The 22,954-nt window shown below is 39.8% G+C and overlaps 2 protein-coding genes across 3 annotated transcripts in view; one reads left to right on the top strand and one right to left on the bottom strand.

The window, feature by feature from the left end:
- Positions 1 to 5,236, top strand: part of SLC38A8 (solute carrier family 38 member 8) — a 31,887-nt gene extending 26,651 nt beyond the window's left edge. For both annotated transcript variants that reach the window (XM_007432518.2, XM_025169373.1), the window contains 5 exons: positions 1,168 to 1,282; positions 2,201 to 2,348; positions 2,948 to 3,147; positions 4,148 to 4,199; positions 4,673 to 5,236. In XM_007432518.2, coding sequence (XP_007432580.2) covers positions 1,168 to 1,282; positions 2,201 to 2,348; positions 2,948 to 3,147; positions 4,148 to 4,199; positions 4,673 to 4,775 — 618 coding nt within the window. In that variant the 3' untranslated portion in view covers positions 4,776 to 5,236. The remainder of the gene's footprint in view (positions 1 to 1,167; positions 1,283 to 2,200; positions 2,349 to 2,947; positions 3,148 to 4,147; positions 4,200 to 4,672) is intronic.
- Positions 5,237 to 5,772: 536 nt separating this feature from the next.
- The window catches only part of NECAB2 (N-terminal EF-hand calcium binding protein 2), a 181,052-nt gene continuing 163,870 nt past the window's right edge, over positions 5,773 to 22,954 (bottom strand). The window contains exons 10-13 of the mRNA XM_088136366.1: positions 15,056 to 15,168; positions 12,260 to 12,337; positions 9,903 to 9,994; positions 5,773 to 8,439 (exon numbers count right to left, since the gene is read on the bottom strand). Of these exons, the coding sequence (XP_087992492.1) occupies positions 8,411 to 8,439; positions 9,903 to 9,994; positions 12,260 to 12,337; positions 15,056 to 15,168 (312 nt within the window). The 3' untranslated portion in view covers positions 5,773 to 8,410. The remainder of the gene's footprint in view (positions 8,440 to 9,902; positions 9,995 to 12,259; positions 12,338 to 15,055; positions 15,169 to 22,954) is intronic.

The raw sequence follows: 22,954 nt of genomic DNA, 5'->3' as shown, positions 1-22,954 counted from the left end.
CTCAAGAGGGGCTGACTCAGCAAAAGCCTGTTACACAGCAGCCCGTAATAATTGGATTTTGTTTGTATATAGCCCTGTAGCCCTGTCTGTGTCGGGGGCTTGTTTGTAGGTATTGTACGCGATCTAGCTGCTGTGCATGTCTGCTGCTTCCTGTGAATAAACTGACTTGTAGATGCTGGTATCATCCTGGCTTTACACCTTGAGCCACCATACCAGTGATTCGGGCCTTCCCCCAGCAGAGGTGCTACATGGTGTCAGAAGTAAGTGAATTCTGAATGGCTTCCTTTTTGATCCCTGGCATTCTTGCGAGGACTGGAAATGCAGCCCCAAGGGTGCAATCAGAGCTCCAGCAATTTTTTACATCCATCACCTTCTCGATCATTTTGACCGTACCCTACGGACACCCCTGGATCAGGTGCCAAGGGTATGGACAGACAGGATCATCTGATGACTGGGATGAAATACTGAGCAAGGATCATTTTCCACAGGTCTTTTGGCATCTGAAGGATTTGTGTGTGAAATTTCTCCCTGTCCCAGCAGCGTCCTTAAGCCCTTCTTAAGGGAGGGAGCAGAGGCCTTGCCTTGCCTTGCCTTGCCCTGACTGTAGAAATGAGTATCTGTAGCTTTATGGAGGTGAAGCAAGGAAGAAGTCAGAGCAGCAAGTGCTAGGCAGGCGATGCGCTGAATGCCACTGACAAGTCCACGATGTCCAACTCTCAGTTCTGAAGCATTCTCACGCAACCAGGCATGGGTCAGATAAATACTTCTTTATTAAGAGGTACATGTAGCTTGTAAACAGAACATTGCTAAAACTAACGCCTTGGGTAAACCTCCCTCTATTTATCCCCCCTCCCCTTATTGCCTGGTGTCGTGACTCCTCTTCACCTGTTGTTGACCTCTCTCCTTCCTCCCCGAGCTTCTTCCGGGCTCTTTGGGCCCCAGCTGCCTGGCCGGCAATCAAGCCAGTCTAAATTGCCCATATATGGTTAAGCTGCTTCCCAACTCCCCTTACAACCATTAACAGCCACCCCCTCCCTCCTTAGTTACAAGTGGCAGAAACAAATCAATCCAACTTCCAACGAATGCAATACAATGGAAAACAACAACAGTTGGGTGATGCAGGTTCTGACAGCCACACTCTGTACCAAAGCTCCCTTTGCATTCCAGTGTCATGAAGCCTGCGTGGCCATCTACTGCAGCCTGAGTGATAAAAGGCTGTCGCACTGGGCGGTTGTGTCCGTGATGTCCATGCTGTTCTGCTTGTTGATATACTCCTTGACAGGTACCTTTCTCTTAACTTTCTCCACTAGAAGGGACTTTTCTTATCCGGTACCCTCAGAAGGGCCGGATTTCCACTCCACTACATTCTGGCCAACCGTTGGCCAGGCAGCCTGAGCATTATAGCACTTGGAATTTCATCCACCTCCAAGGGGAAGGTTATTTTACAAAAGGTGGGGGGACAACTCTTTTGCAGCTAGGGAGGGCTGGATGGAGGCATAGATATTTGGAGCTGTGGGAGAGTTCTAGAGAAGAATGATCGCATGACATCATACAAGTAGATGAAATGAATATGTAGGTTTTTCTTTTTGTAAGGTTTTGGCGGGAGGTTCCTTGCTATTTCACATGTAGTAAGCCTATTGGAAAGTTTGGACCCCTTAGTTTCTTGCTGGAAATGGGTAGGACATCATGCCATTAATGTTTGGGTGATAGAATGATAATGTTTTGATGGCATAGTACTGGATCCTCCTGGGGCCCCAAAATGGCTTTTGGAACCACGTTTGGCCTTCAAAGTGCCCATCTAAGTCTTAAAAGATTTGGGTTATTCAGTGACTCTCTGTATTACAGTTCAAAAAGTCTGGAGTTCAGTGATTCCTCTTTATATTTTAAGAGCTCTGTTCTCTGAATCTGTATCCTCTGTTGCTGATTAAGGTTTTTAAGGCCGTGAAGACATGGTTCTTGGATAGTAGATGTCCTTATGTAGTGCCATCCGTGTGCAGACAGCAAACCCCACCCTCACTCACACTGATGTTACCTAATTGGGCAATGAAACATCTGCAGCCAAACCGCCAAGCTCAGAGACAGTTCAACCCTGAGCTACAGACACTCTCTTCTATTGAATGAACTAGTATCAGGAAGAAATTGCAGGTGGATATTTTTCCCTCCTAGCTTTATTTTAATCTGATGGTCTGTTTCCTGCAAGGTTTGTATGGGTACTTGACATTTGGAGCTGACGTCGCTGCTGATATCCTAATGTCCTACCCTGGAAACGATGTGATGGTTATTATAGCTCGGCTGTTATTTGGCATCTCCATTATCACCATCTACCCTATTGTCCTTTTCCTAGGAAGGTGAGAAGCAAAAACAATGGGTTTCCTAGGTTTCTCAGAGGTGTTGGTCTGTTTCAGCAAAACCAGTGGTCTGATCTTTGCACAAAGCTGGGTCACCAGACTCAGTAATTGCCGCTTTCCCCAATCTGCATGTTTATTTATTGAAGAAAAGCAGCAAAGGAATTGAGTTGCTGTAATGGCCTGTGGGAATGACCTTGGGAGACAGGAGGAAGACCTTGGACAACTGGCGTGTAAAAGATATCTCAGCCCACAGGAGGGAGGGCTTGGGAAGCGTTTCAGAAGGGACCCTCCCTAGTTTTCCAGAGAGTAAAAGGAGAGGAGGGGAGAAATATTTTTGGTCTTGCAAGATTCTGTTAATATAACCTTCCAATAAAAACAGAGTTGGTACTCCTAGTGGTACTTGTCTGGATTACCTCTAAGGGCTAACAGTTACCCCTTTAAAGACTAACCAGTTGATGATGACATTACCTTTTCTGGGTTTCAGGGAATTTGGGGAAGCGAAGGGTTATTTGTGAAAGTATATAGGCATAAATGGTTTAATTTTTAAGGTGTCACCAGACTCTTTAGTCCTTACATAAAGGCACAAATGTATCTGCTAGGTCAGTCCTCCAAGATGTGTGCCTGAGCTCCAAGCAGGGCTGCACCTTGAAGATAGAGCCCAGTGAGAAATGGATGCGAGTCTTGCTGACAACTGCATGGATTGTGGTCACACTCATCATTGCCCTGTGTGTACCTGACATCAGTGAGGTGGTCAGCGTCATTGGGGGCATTGGGGCTTTCTTCATCTTCATTTTTCCAGGTAGGCAAATGTGGCTTTTCTCTCCTAGGAATCAGGGATGGGCTTGCGGGCCAAGGGTGGTGCCAAGGACAGCTCGTCATGAGAAAACTTGCCTCCTTGTTCCTGTGGCAATCTGGTCCTCTTTAGACGCATTTGGACTTCAGTTTCTATAATCGCCAGGCTAGAGATTAATAAGCATGGCTGAACCTTAGGTGTCGCTGCGTATTAGGCGAATATGTACTTCTGGTAATTAAATCTGTAGAAATTCAGAATGGTAGACCTGGGTGGTGAACAGGTGTTATAAACTTTACTAGAGGGTGAAATGATTTATCATCTACCTATCTATTCTATCATCTCTTTCTCTCTCCATCCCTATCAATCCTGTCCGTCTAATCTATCATCATATCATATCATATCATATCATATCATATCATATCATATCTAATATCTATCTGTATCATCTCTATCTATCTATCTATCTATCTATCTATCTATCTATCTATCTATCCTATGATAGATCTCTATTTTTGTTTTGTTTTTTACATTTGAAAATCCTGTTCTTTGAACAGTAGAGGTTTCTTTTGTGGGCTTTCCTGGAACGCAGCCAGCAAAACAAGAAGTACTACAGTAGTAAAGATCATCCCATCTGGGATCTACTGTCAGCTAATTAGCAAATGAACTTCCACCAGGATTCCAGGCATTTTTTTCATCTCTGCCTTTCAGAACAGGAAGTGTGGGAATGGTACTCAAAAGCACCCGAGGAGCATCGGGCTTTGGGAAGGCTGTCTTCAAAGATGTGATGACCTGGTCTCAGCATGCTTTTTGATCACTGCTTATTTTGTAAAATTTAATCTGTTGCTTTTCCTCCTAACCACATTCAGGACAATATTTTGAAGCTAAATATGATTTGGTTAAAACCATGCATATTTAATTTATCCCTTTTCTGTAAAAGAAAAAAAGAGGGGGGAGGAGGACTAGTTTACAGGAAGAAATATGTTGAATGCTTTCTATTTTATTTCAGGGCTATGTTTGGTGTTTGCAATGGAGACTGAAGACTTCAAACCAAGAACCAAGTATGTTTATCACCCCCCAACCCCCCAACCACCTTTGCTGGCTATAGGAACAGTCAGTTGAGCGGTATAAGTTGCTCTGAATTCTCACTCCTGATGCTATCCATCAGTCAACTAATTTAGACATCAAATATGCCGAACTCTTCCTGAATTACTGCAAAGCAGCTATCTTAATGTGACCACATGCAAAATGGCATCATGATTCTTCCTGCTGCATTTTATCGATGCAAAGGCGCAGTGGCTGTGGGCCTTTGCAAGTGTCAGGTGAAAAGAATCTTGATGCTGAGAAAGACGTGATCACAGCAGCTGGCGACATTTTGCAAAGAAATAAGAGATGCGCGGCTCCGTTTTGTCAAAGGGACTCGGGCAAGTAGCAACCTATTTGCAACAGGGGAAAAGCAATTTTTATTTTTAAATGAAGATCCAGGTATTTCCATAAAACCAACAGAATGGCTTTTTTGCCCGCTTACTTGCAGGTCCGGTTTAATTACCTGGGGAATCATCACGGTCCTCTGTGGAGCTTTCATCTTTGGGCAAAGCACAGCATCTGCCATCATGGCACTGTTACACCAGCTGTAGCCAAAGTCATCAGCAAAGATGATGTTGCGCCCAAGAGACACTCTTCTTCACAGCTGGACTATTGCGATGTGATGCTGAGGGTCACTGACAGATGCAGTAAAATCTCAGTTTACCAGACTTGGTTTTAGCAGATTTTGGAAGCAAGGAATGAAATTTCAGCACCGGATTTAACAAATAAAGTCCACTGCATTGGAAATAATCCAGACAATTTATGCTATTTCCTTTGCCCCATGATGCAATGATTCACACTGTGAAATTCACATCATGTGCATACAATGATGCCAGTTATATCATTTGTCTCATAATGAAAATGACATAATAGAAAAGACTTATTTAGCAGTAATGTTCAAGGATAACAGACACCCCCTTCCCTAAATGGCCCATTAAACTGAGATTTTATTGTACTGAACAGCTGGGTATCATTTAACTCATACCCACATTTTATCTATCTAGTCTCGTTAATAAAAGTGACATGTTAGTCATACCTCTTGTGGGATGGAGCTCTTTTTAAATATTCTTGTGGATAGTTAACAGGGGTCCTGGGCAGGTTTTATATCACATTGTCAGAGATTTCAGGCAAGCATCACTTTGAAGTGGCTGCACTGCAGCTCTTCCTTCCAACTGGTGAATCATGGACAACCCCCAGGCAACCAGAATGCAACAAATTGGGTTCACCGCTACTACCACCCCCTTCTTTCATGCTTCAAAGTCTGATTGAGCAGAAATAATATTTGGGGGAGATGTTACCAGCTTTAGGAGTGGCAAGACAGTCCACCTACCTGACACCAACATGCCCTTTGTATAAACTCATTGGAGAGGATGGTTGGGCACGCACAGGTGCTATCAGGATGGCCTTATGTTTGGCATGAACTGTGCCCCGTGAACCAGACTGGTAAAATCTGTAGCACAACCCAGGATAGACTTGATAGTCTAAGTGGGATGGAGAGGAAATGAAAACAAAGCCATTAACCAAAGGTCTCTTTTAATCTCTCTTAATTTTTATTTGGTTATCCGTACTGAGTCATAAATTGTGTACAATGGCACATATTGATATCTTAAAATTACCTATATGTTTGCTAACACTGACATTGTGCCGTCCGTGCTAAGCTTGAGAGCTACATCGTTTTATTTCTAAAACCGTACACATCAGCTATCAAAGGTTACAGTCAAAATGAAGATACGTGAGCCACACTTCCCAGAGAAAGAGGTGAAGGGGGCTCCCTTGTTCTGTGAAATCTTGCCTGCTTCAGTCTTGTTAGAAACAACAGTTTTCTGTTTAGAAAATACGCATAACTTGGTAAAGTAACATAGTGCTACTTTTCTACAGCACGGGGGGAAAGGTAAGTCTAAATACATCAAGGCTTATTTTGATTTATTCATGCAAAGGTGTTAAAGTGGGAGAACTCAATGCTCAGGTACGAATAAGGCAAGATGGGTGCTATGGGCTCCAAGGGTTTCATGCAGCTCTTATACTAATTTAAAAGAACTTGGAAACAATCCATTCAGATTCTGCAGGAATGCCAACCTGTTGAAGTAGGTGGGTGGGTAGACAAGGAGAAGAGGATCTTAGAAACAGAAAAGGAAAAAAAGGATGTGTGCAGTGGTATGCTGGAGCTGGCTCATATCAGCTTGCGAAAGCCAGTTAAATTTTCTGGCCAAGTATGTGGCCTACCATAAATTACTCTTAAGGAAAGCTATACCTCATAGGGGGAAAAATAGTTGCCCACCCCTTTATGCAAGGAAATAATTTGAAATGTATGCTATGAGTGTTTTGATGCTAACACCCTAAAAAATTGTAAGAACTGTTTCTTATAAGAGACTGGAAGTTTGCTAGAAGTAGAAGGTTGAACTGAGGACCTCTGGTAGAGGTTCACCCATGATCATTCCTAAGTCATAGAGGTTGAGGGATAGCATGAAATCTATCTCTGTCTAGACCAAATCTGCATGGCCAAGCACCCAAGTTGGCTTGCTTTCAAGGAAGAAGCCATCTATTGTGGTCTTCCAGGTTCTTACCTCTGCTTTTGCAGGTTAAGCTGAGCAGAAAAAAATAGGTAGACTTGCTCAGTTTTTGGCCACTGTGTTTGATCTCCTGAGCCAATGTTGAGAGAGATTCACCATAGACAAGATGCTTAGAGTGAAGGAATGGAATACCTTTGGTACCTAGGTCTGAGCCTGGTTTAGATCCTTTTGCTAATCTATTCTAGAACTCTCACTTTATCAGCTGCATTTGAGCAAGTAGCTTACAAGGTCTGTGCAAAGAATCCATTCAGAAATGCAGTGCAATTGAATTTTTCAGTCTGGGCTTCTGCGTTTGTTGATTTGGATAATGCTGATTGTCTCTAAATCAGCCAGACAATTGGATACTATTGACATATGTGAAGAACGGCCATTTTTTTTCAAACCAAATCAAGTTTTTTTTTAAAATTGTATCTACTTGATTTGACCATCCAGTCCAGAAATCTGAATGGATTCAGAGTTCCAAGCAGAAATGACAATTCAGACTTGACCACTTTTGATAATTTGAATTGAATCAATGCTTCAGATTAGATCTGAACCAATCTACAGATACATTTAACTCACAGAGGGTATTGGAGATGCAGTGGTTTCTAGGAAACTGTCACTGTGCAATGGAGGGATTCAAATAACACTGTTTCTAATCAGGCCAAGAAATAGTTGGATGCCTTTGTTTTATAGAATACTATTTAATACATTTATAAATGGAATAATATAATCAAGCCATCAAGAGCTACCAAGCTCCAAGGAGTTTGCAGTAGGCCTATGCACTGCTTTGGATTTAAAGCCAGATTGAGCTCCTGGTCATGTGAATATCGGGGTCCCAAGGGAAATTATAATTTCTCTTAATATTCCTAGAGTTCTTCAATCAATTAAATCCAGAAGGAAGAATTAAGCTGTAGCTAATCTTCCCCAACCCTCTCCAGCCACATGAGAAAACAACATAGGACTGTTGCACCACTGTTTCGGGGGGTTCTCCATGTTCTTGTGACCATAGTGGCAGTGAAACAGGAGCAGGAAAGAGGTCCACATGGGGCATTGAAAATATTTAACTTTTATTCCCTAAAACAACAACAGGAAGAGACAACCTTCCACCCACAGCAGATCACTGGGTATGTTACTTTATCGTGGTTTGGACCAGACCAAGTCAGTCAAGGTGGGCCATCACAACCCATCTACTCAGGAAAAAAAATCCATCCTTGGTGGAAATCTGAATGCCTTTTGGGGAACACACACTAAATTAATCAAGAAATTCTCAGCAGTGCTATGTTAAAGCTTGCAATCCCTTGCTCAGGATCAAACCCACATCTCTGGTGGATACCAGACCAAAACTTGTTATAGGCTTGGGCTGCAGCTCAGGAGAGGAGAAATCATTTGCTGGCCAAAGGCTAGTAGGAAGATAGATTGACTTCTTGTTGTTGTTCCTTCACTTCAAAGAGCAAGCAAATATCATTTCTAGATAGAAATGCATTGGACGGAAGGGAGAAGAGACAACACTTGTAACAAAGTTATTAGAAAAGACAAGAGTCTGCTTCTCCGCCAAAGAGAGGAAAGAATATTGGCACAGGCCAGGCTAGGAGAAGGAATCCAAAACTTCCCTTCAGGGCGTTGTCCTCTCCAGGTCAGTCTCGGTTAAGGGTGCACCAAGCAGCTGCAATGAGAAGAGAGGCTTTTAGAAAAAGGATTAGGGGGTCAGAGATTTATTTATTTGTTTGTTTGTTGCCTCCCGGTTTTTGATGCCATTCTTCTTGATGGATTTCCCTTTTCTCCATCTCTATGGCTTAGATTCACCACCACCAGGTATATACAAAGCCATAAAAAAAAAAAGGTAGAAAACAGAAAGAACCTTACACCAGGTGTTTGGAGAAAGAGATATGACCCACCAAAGCCTGTAATAAAGTGGTGTCACTCAACTCTTTGGCTCTGTTCACCCAAGATGCTTAACTCACACCACAGAGAGACAGCATGATACAGTAGTCAAGACACTGGACTGTCCCCGGGGAAATCCAGGTCTAGGTCCCTGCTCAACCACTGAAGCTCCCTGGGTGACACTGGGCCAGTCATTCTCTCTCAGCCCAACCTTCCTCAAAGAATTGTTGTTGAGAAAAATAGGAGGAAATGCTCTCTATGCCGTTTTGTGCTCTTAACAAAAAGGTGTGATATAAATCAAATCTCAAATAATTTTGGAACCAGTGGCGGCATGGGCACAGCATACTAAGACGGTTTAATCTGAACCTTGGTTAGTTTTTTGTGGCTTAATGTGCTGCATAAACCCAGGCTGTGTGGTTAGTTTGTGTCAGTGTGTTGTACAAACCCAGAAAATGGGTGAATCCAGTAGCCAGGAGATGCCTATTTTCTGTGGGGATCAGAGTCTTTAGGATCTTAACAAGAGCCCTGCTGCCCAGCTGTTCAGCTAGAAGGAGAGCCACTTTTATTTCAATTAAATATATTTCTTGTCTTGGCCCTTCCATCCATGGCCCATAAAGATTTGCATGCAATGGCTGGGTTCACACAACATCTAAACCCAGGTTAACAAAACACCATACCCATGGTTACGTTACTGGTGATGTCCATTCAAGGCACTCATGTCTTTCTGTGAGGATCTTGTTCACACAACTTGCTAAGGTAGTGACTGGGCTCCTACAACATACTGAGCCATGAACTATCTGACTCTATTTTAGCCTAGTTGAGCGTGTTGTGTGAACTTAGCTAGAGAGTCTGACTCAGTCCATTTGTCCCTGAAAAAGCTGCAATCTTGTGCAATGAACAAATCACATCCACTTTGAGTTGGCATTATATGCTGTGGCTTTAGCAAAACCAGGCTGACTTTCTTGATATTTAGAAGCTAAGCACAGTCAGCCATGGTCAGTCATGGGAGGGAGACTACCAGGGAAAACCAGTGTAGTAGCTATAATGTGAAGTTGAATAGACAACCTGGAAGGAGACAATGGCAGATCACTTCTATACTGTTGCCAAGAACTTTATGTATGTGTCAGGACTCAAGCTTGTTTCCAAGGACACATTTATTTTTCAAAACATTTAAGTGTGCAAGCACTATCCCCACATTCAAGACCTCTCTAGTTCTTATTGTTGTCGCAATCTTAGGATTCAGACCTGGGACCGACACGCTGGAAACTCCTTCAGGCTGATTCAGCATATCCACTTTTACATGCTGGAAACTTTTACAGACAGGACTCTGGAGATGTCTGTGGAGGTAAGGAGAACAATGGAGAAGAACTTAGGCTGGTTTTTTAACCTAGAATATTTGTGGTTTTCGCAGAGGCCAGCAAATGCTGAGATTTGAAAAAAACAAGCTGAAAGCACCAAGCCTTGGTTGGCTGAGAATATAGTTATAAACTGCTCTTCAATTTCCCAGGATGGTTTGAACAGTAGTAGTGGTTCCTCTTGCTGAAATAATTAAAAAAAAAAAAAAGTCAATGGGTTTTATGTGCACATCACTTTATTGAGCTTTATTTTTTTTTTAAAAAAAATGGCCTCAATGGTTGGATAAGCCCAAACGTGCATGTTTGTCTACCTAGGCCCTATTGATTTCTTGCAAGTGTGTGACAAGCGCTTTTGGTAGAGAAAGAATATATCTTCCAAGTGCATTGGGAAATTTCAAAAATTGCTTGGGTTAATAGAACTTATTTTCTCTCTCTTTCTTAACGCTTCTCTCCTTCTACAATTTGGGTCCATGAGAGGCCCCTCCCTCCCTAGCTGGAACTTGCGAAATCAGGATCTTTGCAGTTTAGTTGATTTGTCCCACAACATTCACAATCAGCAGAGATGAAACAAGAGGACCCACAGCCACGTTCCTAGAGCGTAATATAAGCTAGACTTCTTAGCCTTGCACTTCCTCTAGCAAAATTAATACTGGAGAGAGAGAAAGCTGCAGGTTCCCAGCTCTTCCAGAGCGAGGGGGCTACTTCTGAGAATGTCGTTTGCTAGACTCCAATGCTCCTGATCTCTTTCAGGGTGGATCCCTAGGACATCTTCTCCCTACTAGATTGCGTAAGTTAAATTTTACCTGAAAAAGATGGTCCTGAAGATTACCAGGGCCCAAGCAGTAAAGGGTTTATGGAGATCACCAGCACCTTGAAACAGACCCAGAAGTCTACAGGGAACCCGGGTTGCTCCTCAGAACACGTATAATTCTGCTCAACCGGCTGTAATATCTTTTGTTTTTTCAAACAACCAAGTGCAAACAGATGACTGCTCTGCTAAAAAATTTCAGCCATTCTTTCAGGGACAATTGTTTAGGATTGCAGTCTACAAAAAGCTGACAAAATGTTCTGGGATTTATAGTGAAGGCCATTTCATTCCTACCCAATGACATCCCACTCACTGCAACTCACCAGCAGAATAGTGAAGTGACATTAGGGCAGTGTTGTCCAAACTTGGCCACTTTAAGATGAGTGGACTTCAACTCCCAGAATTGGGAGGCTGGCTGGGGAATTCTGGGAGTTGAAGTCCACTCATCTTAAAGTGGCCAAGTTTGGACAACACTGCATTAGGGGGTTTACCGAACAGCTATCTGCACAGATCTTACCATTAGGAAGTTTTTCCTTTTTTTAAAATGTTATTAATTTTTTTAAAAAGGAAGATAAAAACGAATGCAAATGAATATAAAGTAAGAAAAAGGAAAAAAAAGCAAAGTGAAAGTTAAAAATGCAAGAAAGGAAAAAAAGTAATAGAAAAATAGAAAAGAAAAAAAATATACAAAGAAGTTGCTTCCAATCTTCTTTACAGCAGTTATAAGTACAATTATAAATTTACCTCTTACTCTATGGTTACAACATAGCTCTCTTCTTTCTATAATCTATCCTGACTAATCAAACCACAAATCATAAGTTCATTTTTTTCTGTTTTACACAAAAAGTCCATAAGGGGTTTCCAGTCAGGAATCAACATAGATATTGTCTTTTCTCTGATCAGGAAGTTTTTCCTTATATTTAATTTATATTGAAATTCACAGGGACATGGGCTCAAAAGCAGCCCTTGTCTATTACACCCTATGCATCCTGAAACACCTTGACCACAATCTTGATGAAGTCAGTTGATTGAATATATTTCTCAAGCCATTTCCCCATTTATGTCTCACAGTAACTTCATAGCCATAATTACCAAACCATCACCAATGAACCATTACTTCATCAGTATAATGATGTTTGGATGAGCCTAGAAGATGTTAGAAGTCACTAGTGGGGAAATGACCATAAGATGATCTTGCATCTCCCAGCTACTACTGAAGTGATACAAAGTCAATCCTCATTACTGTCAAATTGGAACAATGATGGTTAGGTGATGCAAGAAGATGCTCTATCTCCATAGCAGGGATCCTGCCTCCGTTTTAGGAGCAACTGGGGTTTACTTTCACTTAGTACTCCAGAAGAAATGAAATGGCTATTCCCACCAAGTTTAAAGACTTCTTTTCTGATGGATCAAGATAGCTATTATGGTTTTCAGTTTACCTCTTCCAGTCATCCTCAGTTTCCCAGAATTCGTAGACAATGAAAGTGACCCCATCAGGAAGTCTGACTGCAGTTACGCTGCAAAAGAGGAAATGAATTTGAGTCAATAAGTAGAAGCAGATAAATCATCTCCTGTAGAATATATTAATGATTCATCAATCCAAAACTAATGAAACAGGTCAGCTGCAACCTTGTCCCCCAACAAGCCAAGACGAAAGCCAAGTAAAGTTATGTGAATGCAGATACCAGCTCCTTAACTGGTAACTTGGGTAAGTAAACTCATACAAGAAACTGCTTCCTCTATAATGCTCAATAGTGTCTAGTAGTTGATAGCAACAATCAATGTAATGTTGGCCATCATAAACGTGATGTTTCCTGCTGCATTCCAGCTTCTTGTCCTGCAAATATATTTTCTAATAATGTTGATTGAGCCCAGAGGTTTTCTCTGAAACAAACATGATATTGGATGTGGGCATTCTGTTTAGTAAAAAAAAAAAAAAAGGAAAGAAAGTTTAATTAAAACAATATTTTTTCCCAAGTAAAATGGGACAAGCAGCTTGAGGATTGGAAAATAAGGTGTCTGTGGGGAGCTAAATAAATGTCTCCCAGCCAATTGTATCACGTGACCAGGGTTAAGAGGATTAATGAAACCTTAACTTCTCTCCTTGCTGCTGAAGAACAACCAAAGTCCTAGAAAAGCCTCATAAATCAGGTCTTCCTTAAGTACTCCATTCCTGACTTCTTTTGATTCTTTGCAACCCAACAGAATGTTGGAAAGACATCATTTGTTGAGATGGGTGGCTACACAAATTGATTAAAAAAATAAATAAAGCCATGTAAGGCGTTTGGGACTCTGTCTGCCCATCTGTCCATCAGCAGAAGAACTCTCTGAAAACTGAAAAAAATGGGACCAAATTTAGTGTGCTGCAAGAAAACGGTGAAAGAAAGACTGAAGTAGAAAAGTGGGCCAGATCCAGTTTGAGGCTGTAGAGAAAAACATTCCTGGGGAAAAAAAATCCCCAGTGAATCCCTAAGGAAAGAGCAGTTGGGCAACGCATAGCAGACCACCTTGCTTCTGAAGATGCCAACCACAGTTGCCAGTGAAATGTCAGGAAATTTGTTGTCTAAAACAAGGTCATGAAACCCTGAAGTTCAGTATGGCCCAACAGTTTGGCAATGGCTTGGAATGGTACCAACTACTCCCTTCTAAGCCCCCTCTTTCCTGATCATATGACTATAGACTATATACAACCCATCTTGTGCTTCTCAGTGCACACTTACACAGCGATGCAACGTGAGGGGGGAGTGGAAACGTGCACATACACAAAGGTGTCACATATCCACCTGTCCTCATCAGAATCTATCTCTCTCTCTCTCTCACACACACACACACACACACACACACTACATGTATGTACACACCTTGATTAGTCCCGGACTAAATTATCTACTACTGCACAATCAGGGCATGCAACACTGAGTCAATGTTCCAGGAGAGCAGTTGACCAGGTCAGTTGTTTTATCCTAGCAACTGGAAGTTCTGTTCACACAGGCCATTTCATCAGGTTAGGAAAAATCCTAACAGGTGCATTTGGGCAATATGCTACGCTTGTTGTTGTCTTGGCTGTGGCTCTTCCTCTTGTTCCTCAAGGTTCTTCCTTCTACCCATTACTACATGAAGCATTTGCCCCTTAGGACCTTGAAGATCCTAACATGAGAGAGAGGAGCCAAACAGTTTGGTCTCCCCTTGAGGATGCTAAAGGGATGCTGGAGGGTTTCAAGCAACCCCCAACCTGCATTTTCTGTACTCTAATTTTAAGGCATATTGATACAACCCATGGTTAAGCAAGCTCAAACCCATTTGAGGCTAGTCTATCATGTTGTGCAACCCAGCCTCGCTCTTTCACAGAATTATTATGCTCAGAAGCTTGCTTTCTAAGGCAAGGAAACATTGTGAGAAATCCATGATGTGGCTAAGCAGTTTTTGTTTTTTACAGTATAAAAAAGAGGTTCCTATCTGTTCTTTGCAGCATCTTAGCATGTATCTAAGCTCAGATGGCTCTATCACAGTGCTGACCTGAGCATTTTAGACTCAGAGGTTGCAGTGAACTCTGATGATTAGTCAGAAAGGAAGCCCACAAGACTTTGTTTTGTTACTGGAAAAGGAAAAATATCAATAAAACCCATTGCCAGACTTCTATAAAACTACATCAGTCTCCCCCTTGAAAATACTTTACATGTTTAACCCATCCTTCCAAATTTGGATATGTCCCCTTTTTGTTCTTTCTCTAATGAATTGATAAAAATAAGTTGGGCCCAACTTTTTTTTTAAAGGAATACAGTGATCTAGTGACACAATTCTTCACAAGTATTTGAATTCTTGTGCAGGAAAAAGGGGCTGTATGTTACCCCTACCTACCAGTTCTAATAATCTTGCTATCCTTGCTCACCTAGTATATTTGGTAAATAAATACATTATTATAACGCTTGTGGTCACACAACATGCTAGGTTACAATGTGATTGCTCATTTCTGGGTCCGTGTGCTATGGAAACCTAGGTTTAACTTAGAAAACCATGGTTCACCCATTTTGCAAACAATGGCAATGCCCTGTACTCACTGATCTTCAGTAGCTTCTGCTTTCTTCCAAGACATATTATCTAAAAGCTAAGGAAACCACATATGGACTCTCAAATCCTTTTTAAAATGGCCAGTCAAGCCATTGCAAGAACCTAAGCATGGCTGTAGGTTCTCCAGAACATGTCGCCACTCCCTGTAGAAGTCAAGTCCTACTTACTGGAAGCAGTCCTGTTCTCCAGCCACATTCTTCAAGTACTGCTTCAGGGAGCCACAGAATTCTCCCAGGTGCTTCTGGGAAACAGTCATTTCACTTCGTACCAAGAGAAGATACTGGAGTAACATGGAGGGAAAAGAGATCACAGAAACAAAGCAGAAAAAATTAAAACTCTGCTGAAATCTGCCTCGCCATTTCTTAGACATTTTCTTCTCCTGCCTGGAAGGTTTCTAATTCTCTAACTTATTTTCCAGATTTTGGAGAATTTATTTCAAGTGGGGTGGTGTTTCTAGGGTTACTTGGGCGATGGAGGACACCATGAAGACTTAGAGGCTGCATTTGCACAGTATGTTAAGTTTGATTACTATAACCTGGGTCAGGTTTTAGCATGTTGTGTGAACTCAGCCTGTTTGGTTAGTTTATGGTTCAATGTACTGTGTGAACCCAGAAAAAGGGTCAGTTCAGTATTCACTGCTGTGATCTGCTGGCCTTACTGTAGGCTACATGTTGGCGCCTGTGATGCTGTTGGTTATAGGCTTTTATGGGGTTTATATTTCATCCATATGCCCTCTTGGGATTTATAACCCCAAGGGATTTTCTTAGAGAGCAATGTTCTCCTTAGACCTTTAAAAAATTACAGTAATGAACAGCAGTCCTGAAATCCTGTGACTGTGAACAGGGAAAAAAAATCTTTTTGCTTCACGAAGAAAAACTCCTGACTGACTTCCCAGTTAAGTAAAATCCAAGATGCTCTCATATCTTGCCAGCATCTGCTTAACACTCATCTTGCTTTATCTCCTCAAAGGGGGTGGGGACCAGTAAGAGGGCTGTGGAAGGAGGACAAGATTTAAATCCAGCCATTTAGAGTATAGGGAACATTACCCCTTCCTCTCCCCCTTGCCTAAAAAAATCTCAGCCCCCTTGCACACTGCCTAGCTTCTATTCCTTCACTCCTCCCCAAAGTTTCTGGATTAGCTTTCCCCAACTTTACATCCTCTGGATGCGTTGGACTTCATTTCTGGTGTTCCTAGCCAGCAAGATACCATTGGGCAATTGTGGCTGATAATGATGAGATGATCTAGTTCCATTCCCCTCTTTTCTTCTCTGGTCTGTGTTGGTTGTATTTTCTTTTCCTTTCATCCCAGGAGCTCAAAAGAGCCCTGGGAATTTACTCTCCTTCCACCTGCCATTTTGTCCTTACAAACAAAGCTTTGGGAAGTGGGTTAGACCAAGTGAAGAAGTGTTGCGTCCAAAATCACAAATTGTGTGGCTGAGTTAGAACTTCAATCCAGATTGCACCCTGACGTATTCTTGGTGATCCCTTGCTTATTCTATCATCCCACACCAGATATGTGTGTGCAGCTTAGAATCTTAAAGATCTTTGGTATCCTGGTGAGATTACTCAACAAGTAATTTGAGATAAAATAGATCGGAGGACAGTTGAAAAAGAGGCTGCTTAACCATGACTTATTCAATTCAACTGATTTTCCAGACTAGTCTGCAGGCTAATGTGGTGTGAATTCAAGCCTCTGTGGCTAGTTTATGGTTTGGGGTCCAGCATACCCAGAAAATTGGGTGGATTATGTAAGTCACAGTCAAAGCAAACATGAATAAAAATGATGTACAACTAGCCAAAGAGCTATGAGTGAGAAAAAAAGACACAATAAGCTATTTTTCAAACAGCCTTTTCTTTTAGAGAGGCATTTACCCTTCCATACAATTTAGAACAGAAAGACCAGCTGGATTTTTTCCCCTTTTTTGAAACCCCAATACTCTGGTGCTTGAACTGAGCAGCGGTTGGAGAGAATGAAAACAATTTGATCAAGTCGAAGCTTGTTATTTTAAGGCACTGTTTTCATATTGCAGTTGTGTTTTAATCATAAGCAACTGCATTTGATTAGAAAAGCAATTCTCCCACAGTTAGCCTTGCTCATATCTGGAAGCTGTCACCAATAGGGATAAAGTAGCTTTAAAAATGTATCAGGTATTCACATGAGGTATCAAATATTATATGTATACATATATACCTACATACATACAATCTGGAGCCTTAAAGAGAAAAAGGTTTCCTCCATTCCAAAAATGTATGTCTCCTAGGTGTTGTTTACAGTTAAGCTTTGTAGAAATGTATATTTAGCACCATTTAAACTGAAGGTAAAAATTCCCTAAATTGATTTTTGTTGTTGTTTTATAACCAAGACTCCTAGGATTTCCTGGTGCTCTCCCATCTAAGTACTAACTAACTAACTATGACCCTGATTAACTTTTGGAGGTCAGCCAAGGTCAGCCAGATGTTGCAACCTGTTATTCAATTCTCTGCCAACAAACTACTGTATACTGATCATAACAATCTTCAAGCTGGCATCTTTGAGATGCAATGGACACCCACTCCCCCACTCCCCAGCCAGCATTGGCTACTGAAACACGCCTGAAAGGAGCACGCTGGAGAAAGGGTGGAGCAGAGCAGTAACCTGGAGAACTGAATTATAAGGGATTGAGTGGTAAGAATTGCTTTAAGCCCAGCTTTCAAATGATGTTTCCAGATCTTGCCTCAAAATTCCAACTCCCACCACAACCGTGCACCTGCAGTGCAGAAAGCTGCTTTGAGGAATTTTGAGTGCACTGCTTTGCAATTTCTATCAGTCCCATAAAGATAGATATAACACCACGACAGTATCTGGGTAACAGTTTTAGCCTTGAAAATCTTAACAGTGGTTGGTCAATAGCTGTCTCCTCTAGATGCAGAGAAGCTGGAGATAGTTCTGGCAATGTAATGGGTCCTATCTGTTCTTCCCAACCACTTGATGCCTAAGATAATCATCTAAAGGACCAAACATGCTCTTTTAGTCCCATCTATCACCCATTATTCTAATGTAACTTAGTTTTTTTGGGAAAAAAGTCTCCAGATATGGTGAAATATTCTAACTAGAGATGACCACAGGAACCAAAACAAACACTGCCTTTAGATTTACAAGGGTCCCAATAAGGAACCCCATGTAAAACTAGAATACTTCTCAACCAGATCAAGGAGGAGGACCTACTGGCCTATTGTTGATCTCCCTGTTCTAAATTTGCCCTTATCAGGAACTAGGAAGTCACTGTGCTCCAGCCATTCTAGCAGGTTCCAGTGCAGGAAGCCACTATCTATGTGATGAATATACAGTACATGTGATGAACTTGCTAGTTGGACACTGTCATAGGCTGATTGGACACTGGTTAGGCAAATCCTTGGATCATCTTTTTTTTTGTAGACCAGAATAGTTCCAGAATGAGGCCAGCCTTTGGATAGCTATTGGTTTTGATCTGTCTGAGTGACAATGGAAAATTGAATGAATACAGAATCCCACTGGTTGGTTTTGGCTTTTAATAGCTCAGCTAGAATCTATTCCCAACTATTGTCTTCCTATTTTTCATTAAAGTTAATGCTTTATTGATTTCCAAGGAGGAAACTGGTTGTATGGCCCTTAGCTCCTTATAATATGAGATGCTTCCACTAAATACTTCACAATTTTCTTCCTATAGGTGTGCAGAAATTATACCTTCTACTCCAGTTATATTTTCCTGGGTGGAACATGACATTAGTCCCTAAAGGCCATATTCTTTTTATTTTTAACTGCTTCTATTATTCTCTCCCATTTGTTTTCAGGTGAGTCTTTTTCTTTTAATTAAAGTTGTAGAGTTGTTGGCTTTTTAAAAGCTCTCAACTTTTTTCAAGGAAGAAACATTATTCTTCAAGCTATTGATTTTCTGAGCTTCTCTTGGGATGCCTCTGTACACTGTACAGTATATTCTTAGACAAACCACTAATTAGGCTTATGAGCTTGCTTTACTACTATTATGGGAGTAAAGACACCTAAGGTGACCTGGAGCTGATGTGTTAACTTCCATTATGGGGCCAAGACTCCCTAGTTGATTTTCCTTCTGTAATCCACTCTCTTAAATATATCACAGTCTTGGTATTGAGAAACTTTAATGCTTATTCTGAGCCCCAAACTCTTAACTTAGCATTCTTCACAACTAATAGTGTCATTTGTACTAGAAATCTTAAGGGCACTAACTTACCTACCTTTAAGGAGTGATCAGTATCAGGGAAAGAACTGATCCCTGATTGTATTGTATTTGTATTCCATTTATCAAAACACCCAGTACCATTCTATGATCAACATTGCTGTTTCCCTTCAAATTCCTTTCTTGGTCTTTCTTGGTCCATTGTCAAAATAACTAAATGCATCTGTGGATCCAATTGAACCAACCACTATAATTAACTCCTTTATTGTTAAAGCAGAGTGGTTGAGTCTAAAAAGGATCCTCTTTCCTCCTGGGTAGGCAATTTTAATTTTTATTTAAATAATTTTATTTATTAATCAGGGTTATATTACAATTATGCCAAAACCAGGTAAAGATCATACTCAGTGTGCTAATTATCATCCAATTTCTCTGATTAATGTTGATACAAAGATCTTAACAGTAGTACCAGCAAATAGATTACAGCAAGCGATACCATTCCTTATTAAGAATAACCAAGCAGGGTTTATAAAAACTAGGCAAGCAGCCAAAAACATTGGGTTAGTTGTAGACTTAATCGATTTGACTAAAAATAAAGACCAATTTGTAATTTTATCTTTAGATGCGGAAAAGGCTTGTGACAAAATATATAGACAGTATAAGTTTGCTGTATTAAATAGGTTTGGATTTCCTTTCAAATTTATAAAATGGATTAAGATGCTATATGAGTGGCCCACACCTACAGTAAGGATCCATGATATTCTTTCTGCTACTTTCCCATTATTTAGAGGAACTAGACAAGGATGCCCACTTTCACCCTTGCTTTTCAATATCTGCATGGAACCCTTGGCTTGTGCTATTAGACAACACGGGGAGATCAACAGAGTAATACACAATTCAGTTTAATACCGATTGGTTTTATTTGCAGACAAGATTCTTGTGTTTATTTCTAAACCTCATACTACTGTTCCAGTGTTGTTGCAAATGATAAATGCCTTTGGTAAAATAGCAGGAAATTCTATTAATTGGTCCAAATTGGAATTGATGCCAGTAGGTGAAAATTTAGTTAGCCATCCATTTAAGAAATATCAACTTTGTATTTGTACTGAATCCATTAAATATTTAGGTATGTGCATACCAAAAGATATAACTCAGTAACATCTAATATAAATAAAATATGTAAAGAGGTTTCTTTAGATGTGGATAGATGGGATTCATTAAACCTCATCCTTTGGGGAAAGGTGAATGCTCTCAACATGAATATTATTTCCAGATTAATTTATATTCTGAGAGGAATTCTTGTTCAAATATCTGGAAAATATTTTCAGAAAACAAACTGTTTATTTAGAAAATTTTTATGGTGTTCTTCCATTCCAAGAATATCTTTACAGAAAGAGATTTTCATTACCAATTAATGGGAGGATTTGATTTTCCGAATCTGGAGTATTATCATCAAGCTTACCTGTTGTCAAGTATTAAATACTGGAAGCCAACAACTGGTGTTAATTTTCTGATTTGGGCAACATTGGAATATACGTATATAGCAACTTTGGTTGGATGGACAGTATTAGGATCTAAATAGAACTCTAATATGTCAGTTAGAAAGCTATGGAATGTAATGTCTAATAAGATTTGATCCTATTGCCCATGCTAAATTGACTCTATGGGGAAACCCAACATTAAAAATTGGGAAAAAGATGGTGAAATGGAAAAGTTGGGTGGAAGCAGGGATATTGACTCTGGACCAATTGATAGATGATGAAGACGAATTTTTAACATATGCTGTGTTAAGAGATAAATATCATCTATCAGATGTAACCCAATGGCAATATTTACAACATTTGTTAACAACATTGTGTGGACCAGCAGCATTTTTAGCTTCTGAGACACCTGAGATACTAGAACAACTTGTTAAATCCTTTAGAACTAAAAAAACCCCTACTATTAGCTTTTATAGAGATTTGTTATCAATAAATCAATTTGATACGTAGATGTTAAGGGATGAGTGGAATAAAGAAGTAGAGGTTTCTGTATTGCCTAGACCATGGGAGAGTGTCTTAACTTCTATAGCAAGAGTGTCAATGGACCGTAAACTACAACTTGTACAGCAAAAAATAATATTTAGAATTTATTGGACTCCTCTATACTTGTATAGAAAAGGATTGTCAAAAACAGCATTTTGTTGGAGATGTAATAAGGAGAATGCCCCTTTAGGCATGTTTTTACAATGTCCTATACTTACTAGGTTTTGGGAGAAAGTAGTGGACTATATAAACATGATTGTGCAACAAAAGCTAAAATTTTCAGAGAATAATATTCTTTTGAACTATATACCTAGTACATGGAATTTGACATCTGGAAAACGTGAATGGATCCTCCGTGCCCTTACTGTGGCCAAAAGACTGACATTGCTGCATTGGAAAGATAAACGAATGGCCCCATTCACTCAATGGATTGAAATGCTGATTGCACTTGCCACTTATGAACAGATTGCCTATAGATGTAGACTTTGTATGGACAAGCGTAATGAAATGTGGGACTCACTTATACAAAATACAGTAGCTTAAAAAAATATAGTCACATAAGTGTATTGGCAATATATATGCATCTGAATAATATTTGCATTAGATAAACATATATATATATATATATTTGTAACTATTTACTGTTATAATGATATACTATGCTGTTTTTTATTTTCTTTGTTGTGTTTTTGTCACTTTTTCATAATAGCACTTTTTAATGTTTTTTTCTTCTTGATAGTATAGTATTATTTTTGTGTTTTCTTTTTCTTTTTTGTTATTAATTAAAAAGCAATAAAAAAATTTTTTTAAAACCCTGCCTCAATCCCAGGACATAAATCACAAAGATAACAAAAAATAGTAATAATAAATAGCTAATCAAGACAGTGTCCAACACAAAAAATAATCCCAAAAAGCAAACGTAAAGCTTTCAATAAAACCCCAGATAGATGCCCCTAGTCAGTGTGTTGGAATGAAACAGCTTTAACCTGTTTATGAAATTGCATATGTAAAGGGAACCATCATTTAATATAATACCCTTATTATAATATAATATAATATAATATAATATAATATAATATAATATAATATAAATATTAGATATATTAATATAATGATATAATGTAATATCATAATATATAATTATATTATATATTATATAATTATAATCTTATATAATTATAAGATTATATATTATATAATAATATGATAATAGCCAATAATACCCACCCTGATCAGCCTCTAGACATGCCTTTATTAGCTTGTCAACACAGCTGATTTACCTCTTAAATCATTTGTTGAGTTAGCAGAAGCAAATATTTCAATTAAAAAGAGTTTTTTTTTTTTAAATCACCAATCAAATATGCAGGGTCAAGCCTGCTTCAATCTACCTGTTTTAAAAACAGAGAAGGTTTTCTTATCAGTGGCTCTGGGAACTGAAAGCTCTGATCTTTTCACATCCTTCATGTGATGAGATGACAGCAAAGCCAGTGTTTCAAAGCAATTATTTTCAAATTTAACTGATAGCTGCCACAAAGAATAAGGGGGAGGCTGCAGTTGAATGTTGGAGCCATTTTGTGTATTCAATATGCAATCAAGACTTAATCAAGCGTGACAAATATATCTCTTATTTTTCTTATGTTCTGACAACGTAATGACTGCTTCATTCATGGAACTTGTGTGTCTTCCCTGACTCTTTTTAAAGCTAGATCTTTTGGAAGATCATGGCTTCTATTCACTGCTGAGTACAATGTGTTCCTAAGTTCTTCTATTATTAGTTTTACTTGTGAGTCCCTGCTAAGGGAAAGTGCGTACTCCTTAAATATGCCAGGAAAACCAAGCTGGCAGAAATAATTTAAAAAAAACCCAAAACCTG

The sequence above is a fragment of the Python bivittatus genome, unplaced genomic scaffold (assembly GCF_059951505.1).
Source record: "Python bivittatus isolate LINGU-HERP-01145 unplaced genomic scaffold, Pbiv_v1 ctg000190_np1212, whole genome shotgun sequence".
Classification (NCBI taxonomy): domain Eukaryota; kingdom Metazoa; phylum Chordata; class Lepidosauria; order Squamata; family Pythonidae; genus Python; species Python bivittatus.
This window is presented reverse-complemented; position numbering and strand designations above follow the sequence as displayed.